Raw genomic sequence first — 4,846 nt, forward strand, 5'->3', positions numbered from 1 at the left:
ATTCCTCCAGGGTTAGTGACATCACTAACCCTAAAATGTACATAAACCCCGCGCCAGTGAAAGCATTTATTATCATGACAGAACATGCTAATCAATAACTAGAAGATAACTACACATAAGCTACATAAATTCATCAACTACATGTTGTCACTTCTTCTTGAGTCTCTCCATCTTTGTCTGACTCCGGTTTGAACATAAAAGGCTAAAAGTTTTTGACATTTTCAGTGCATGTCTATGTGAGGTAAAAGGACACAAGCTGTTGTAGTTCCGCCCCCTGTCCTGGGAGCAGCAGCTCATTTGCATTTAAAGGGACAGACAAAAATGGTGCGTTTTTGCTCACCCTCAAAAAGTGACAATTTTAACATGCTATATTAAAATATCTGTGGGATATTTTGAGCTAAAACTTCACATACACAATCTGGGGACATCAAGGACTTATTTTACATTTTGTGAAAAAGGCATTATACCACCCCTTTAAGTTACTGATCATTCAAATATGCAAACAAGTGAAAATAACTAAATCTATGTAGTATTTTAAAAATGTTTAACAAAATGTGTGTAACAGAGTGGTGACATAATATACAGTAAACATACAATATACAGATATCACATGGGCCAAAATGTGTTAACATTTTAAAAAGTATGCTATGCAAACTAGTTTTATACAATGAGCGTAGCTCACTCAAACTTTTTTTCACACAAAGTTTTGCGGATCTCCCAGTTCTTGGCTCATTTTGAGTCACTCTGCCAGATCATTGAAAATGCTTAGTATGAATATTTGCATAGTAAAAGACAGAAGTCAGGCACTACTGTACAATTCTGTTTCATTTTCTTTTCCGAGACCTTTAGTTTCTGGACTACAGGCTAATAAGTGTTTTGTTTTCTAATGGTGTCTGTTTATAAATGGTTTAATTCCTAATTTCTTCATATACAGGACAGGTATTAAAGTACTTCGCAGGAATCATGGCTTTCCTGCTGACCCATGAATGTTTTAAGAAAACACCTGATTTCCCAAAAACAAGTATAGATTCCCAGGTATGGGGAAAGTTTATTTACCGCAGAAACATAAATAAATACAATTCATATAATATAAAAACCAACAGATTGCTGTCATTTTCAGACCTTTCAATCATTTGCATTATTAATAAAATGTTTTGTACACATTAAACGCAAATTTAAAATATGTAATATTACATTTTTATTTTATTACTATAAACAAAGCCATGATCACATGATTAAATGATACAATTTGATATGTAAAATAAATGTATTTTTCTGTTATTTTCTTCTATAGTTTTATTCCAGCGACATAGAAGGACAACTCTATAATATAAGCACAGGTCTGATTCATGGTTTTGACCTCTACTAATACATGTTATATATATATATATATATATATATATATATATATATATATATATATATATATATATATATATATATATATATATATATATATATAAATTAAGATTTTAATTTGTTATTTTGTCTATGAATTGTTTCATCTTGTCCTTTACTTTAATAGTACAGGCCTCCTTATGACAGCATGATTATTAAAATCTCATTAATTTTCTCATATGAATAGAGCCATTGGAATACATTGTGTTTGTGGAATTGAATGCATCCCAAGCTATATCGATTGAACAAATCAGAGCAGCGTTGGCCTTTAACATGTTTCCACTTCAATTGGACAACAGAACTGAAATTACTGCTGTGAACATTACAACAGGTGAGCAAAATCCATTTACATCATTCGTACTATACTTAAAGGCAGAGTTGGCAAAAAAAAATTATAAACACTTTTTGTTATTCTGCTTGAAACTCTCTTCACACCCGGATGGCAATCAATAATAGAAGTGGCCTTAAAGGGTTACAGTAGTTCACCCAAAAATTTTAATGATGTCATTAATTACTCACTCTCATGTCATGTCGTTCCAAACCCATAAGACTTTTGTTCATACTCGGAACACAAATGAAGATCTTTTCCGATCAAATCTGACAGCTTTTTGTCTCCATTGACAGCTATGCAACTTCAAGCGAACATGTTTGAGCCGTTTACCACAACTGATGTGTGAGTTAATGACTATTTATATGTGAATAAAAGCAGAAATTCAATCTGGTCATCACATAAAGCGATCGTGTCTCTTCAGAAAATGTGGACTAAACCGCTCAATTAATATGGATTAGTTTTACGATCTCTTTATGAACTTTTTGAAACATCAAACTGGTAGTTGCGTAGCTGTCAGTGGAGGGACAGAAAGCTATCAGATTTTATCAAAAATATCTTTATTTGTGCTCCAAAGATGAACGAAAGTCTTACGGGTTTGGAACGACCTTAGGGTGAGTAATTAATGACAGAATTTTCATTTTTAGGTGAACTATCCCTTTAATATTAAAAAAATTACATATATCTTCTGTGAAAGTCTCAGGAACAAAAAAATTGATTATAGGATGCCCTATCTGCCTGTCTTATGTATTGCCATACCTCCGTGACATCACACGTCATTGCGTTCTGTAAGGCTATGCAGAGTTGTAGACAGACAGTCTCCGAGCACAGCAAACAAACATCAGCCATCTTTAACAGTTCCTCCTGAAGCAAAACATGACATAACTGTTTACATTCATTATTATTGTAATGTTATGTGCTTTGAGACATGAGGTAGGCTATTTAAACACCGTCTCTCTTGATGCTTTGCAAACTGGCTGTGTGCGTTCATGTGTTTTGGAGGAGGCGTGGCTTTGGAGACCTTTGGGATCTCATGCTTTCAAAGTTAGCTTACTATTGCTAGTCTCTGAGAAATTACCAACCCTACCTTTAATTTTCATCTTTACTATTGTTAACCAGTTCTGTTATATTTACATTAGTGTGCCAGCCAATTGCGACCGAATACCAGTGCGTATGTGAAGATGGTTATGCATGGTCATACAACAACTGCAAGACATATGAGGCCTGTGATGACATCAGTTTGGGCTCATGTGGATGTATCAGTGGTATTCCGAGTGATGGAGAGATGTGTGTGCTGGAGAGCGGTAAGAATCATGTCCATGACCAGAGTCATGACCAAACAAGCCAACTGCAAATGCACCCAAAAAAGCTGTAAAAAAGTTTGTAATGTTAAAAGAAAAATAATGATACAATTAAATATATTTTGGTTAACTGGTTACCTTTACATATGCAGTTTTAAAATATATGTATTTGAAATTATTTGCAAATACATGTAATTTACAGTGAAAATCTATATCATATTTAACAGACTTGTACATATTTTTACTTAAAAAAAATATTTTATAAGAACATTTTTATATTTACTTTTTTCTTTTTTTACAGCTTTTACACATGTAGGATTTGACAAATACTAATGTACAATGTTCACTTAATATGTAGAAGGCTAGTTTGTACTGTAGCCTATGTACTTAAACATTGCTTTATTATTAATAGAATTTATTATATAAATGTATATATTGTACTTGAAAACACAAAGTATTGCAAAAGTACATCGAAATTACAAATGCAATGTACAAGTATTACAACGTAAAAGTTTTACTTTGTATGACTGTAAACCCAAGAAAATGAAAGATACTATGGCAAAAATTTCTAAACGAAAAATTACTGAGGACATGATCCGTGCCCTAAACAATAGTTTAGCGCTCCAGGATTGGACTTCAGTTTATAGAGAACCAAATGTGGACAGTGCTTCTTGTAATTTTTTAGATATCTTCACTTCCCTGCACAATAAACATTGCCCTGTGAAAGAATATTTTATAAAGGAAAAACGTAAAAAAAGCCCCTGGATTACGAAAGGATTAATTAATGCCTGTAAAAAGAAAAACAACCTCTATAAATTGTTTATTAAAGTAAAAACAAAAGAAGTGGAACAAAGATATAAGAAGTATAAAAATCAATTAACTGATATTATAAGAACAAACAAACGGCTATATTATAAAATAAAAAAACTATATGAACATAAAAACAATATAAAAGGAACTTGGGATGTTTTGAATAGCCTAATTAAACAAGGATCCTCAAAGTTGATATATCCTGATCACTGTATTGATGAAAATGGTGAAGATTATAATATGAGTAATGTAGTAAATAAGTTTAGCAATTTTTTTTGTAAATGTTGGCCCTAAGTTGGCAGCTGATATTCCAGACAATGGAGTTAAAAAAACAACTATTGATCGGAATTCTTTGTCATTCTTCCTCTCAGCTACAAATGAGCAGGAAGTGACAAACATTGTGTGGAAATGTAAAAGTAAGTCCTCCACTGACTGTCATGATATCAGCATGACATTGATTAAAAAAGTTATACTGAATATTGTAAAACCCCTAACTTATATTTGTAACTTGTCATTCCAGACTGGCTGCTTTCCAAGTAAAATGAAAATCGCTAAAGTAATTCCATTCTTCAAAAAGGATAACAAACATGCTTTTACTATTACAGACCAATCTCTCTTTTGCCTCAGTTCTCAATTTTTTTTTGAAAAAACTCATCATGTAATTAATGATGGTCAGTATGGGTTTAGGTCCAAAAGAACTACCTCAATGGCAATAACTGAAGCTATTGAAGAAATTACTAATGCACTGGAGCAAAAAAAGTATGCAGTTGGTATCTTTATTGATCTAAAAAAAAAAAGCCTTTGATACTATTAATCATTCAATCCTATTAAATAAGATGGAAAGATATGGAATTAGGGGGCTGGCTGAAGATTGGTTAAAAAGTTATTTAACAGGGAGGTTACAGTTTGTAAAAATCTGTCATTCATACTCGGAACACAAATGAAGATCTTTTCCGATCAAATCTGAGAGCTTTTTGTCCCTCCATTGACAGCTATGCAACTTCAAGCG

General features: G+C 32.5%; 1 protein-coding gene across 1 annotated transcript; it reads left to right on the forward strand.

Annotated features, from left to right (window-relative positions):
- Positions 1 to 749: 749 nt before the first annotated feature.
- LOC307012704 (adhesion G protein-coupled receptor F5-like) lies at positions 750 to 4,622 on the forward strand. Its single transcript, XM_079639664.1, has 4 exons — positions 750 to 1,035; positions 1,295 to 1,340; positions 1,586 to 1,729; positions 2,866 to 4,622. Exons 1-4 carry the CDS (start codon positions 964 to 966, stop codon positions 3,099 to 3,101), a joined length of 498 nt encoding a protein of 165 aa, XP_079495790.1. The 5' UTR covers positions 750 to 963; the 3' UTR covers positions 3,102 to 4,622.
- The last annotated feature ends 224 nt before the right edge of the window (positions 4,623 to 4,846 follow it).

This window comes from Phoxinus phoxinus (assembly GCF_949152265.1).
Source record: "Phoxinus phoxinus genome assembly, chromosome: 16".
Lineage (NCBI taxonomy): Eukaryota > Metazoa > Chordata > Actinopteri > Cypriniformes > Leuciscidae > Phoxinus > Phoxinus phoxinus.

Coding starts and splice junctions, on each gene's coding strand:
- LOC307012704 (XM_079639664.1), top strand. CDS start 964: ATGGCTTTCCTGCTGACCCATGAATGTTTTAAGAAAACACCTGATTTC. Junction 1,036..1,294: donor AAACAAGTATAGATTCCCAG/GTATGGGGAAAG, acceptor TTTCTTCTATAG/TTTTATTCCAGCGACATAGA. Junction 1,341..1,585: donor ACTCTATAATATAAGCACAG/GTCTGATTCATG, acceptor TCATATGAATAG/AGCCATTGGAATACATTGTG.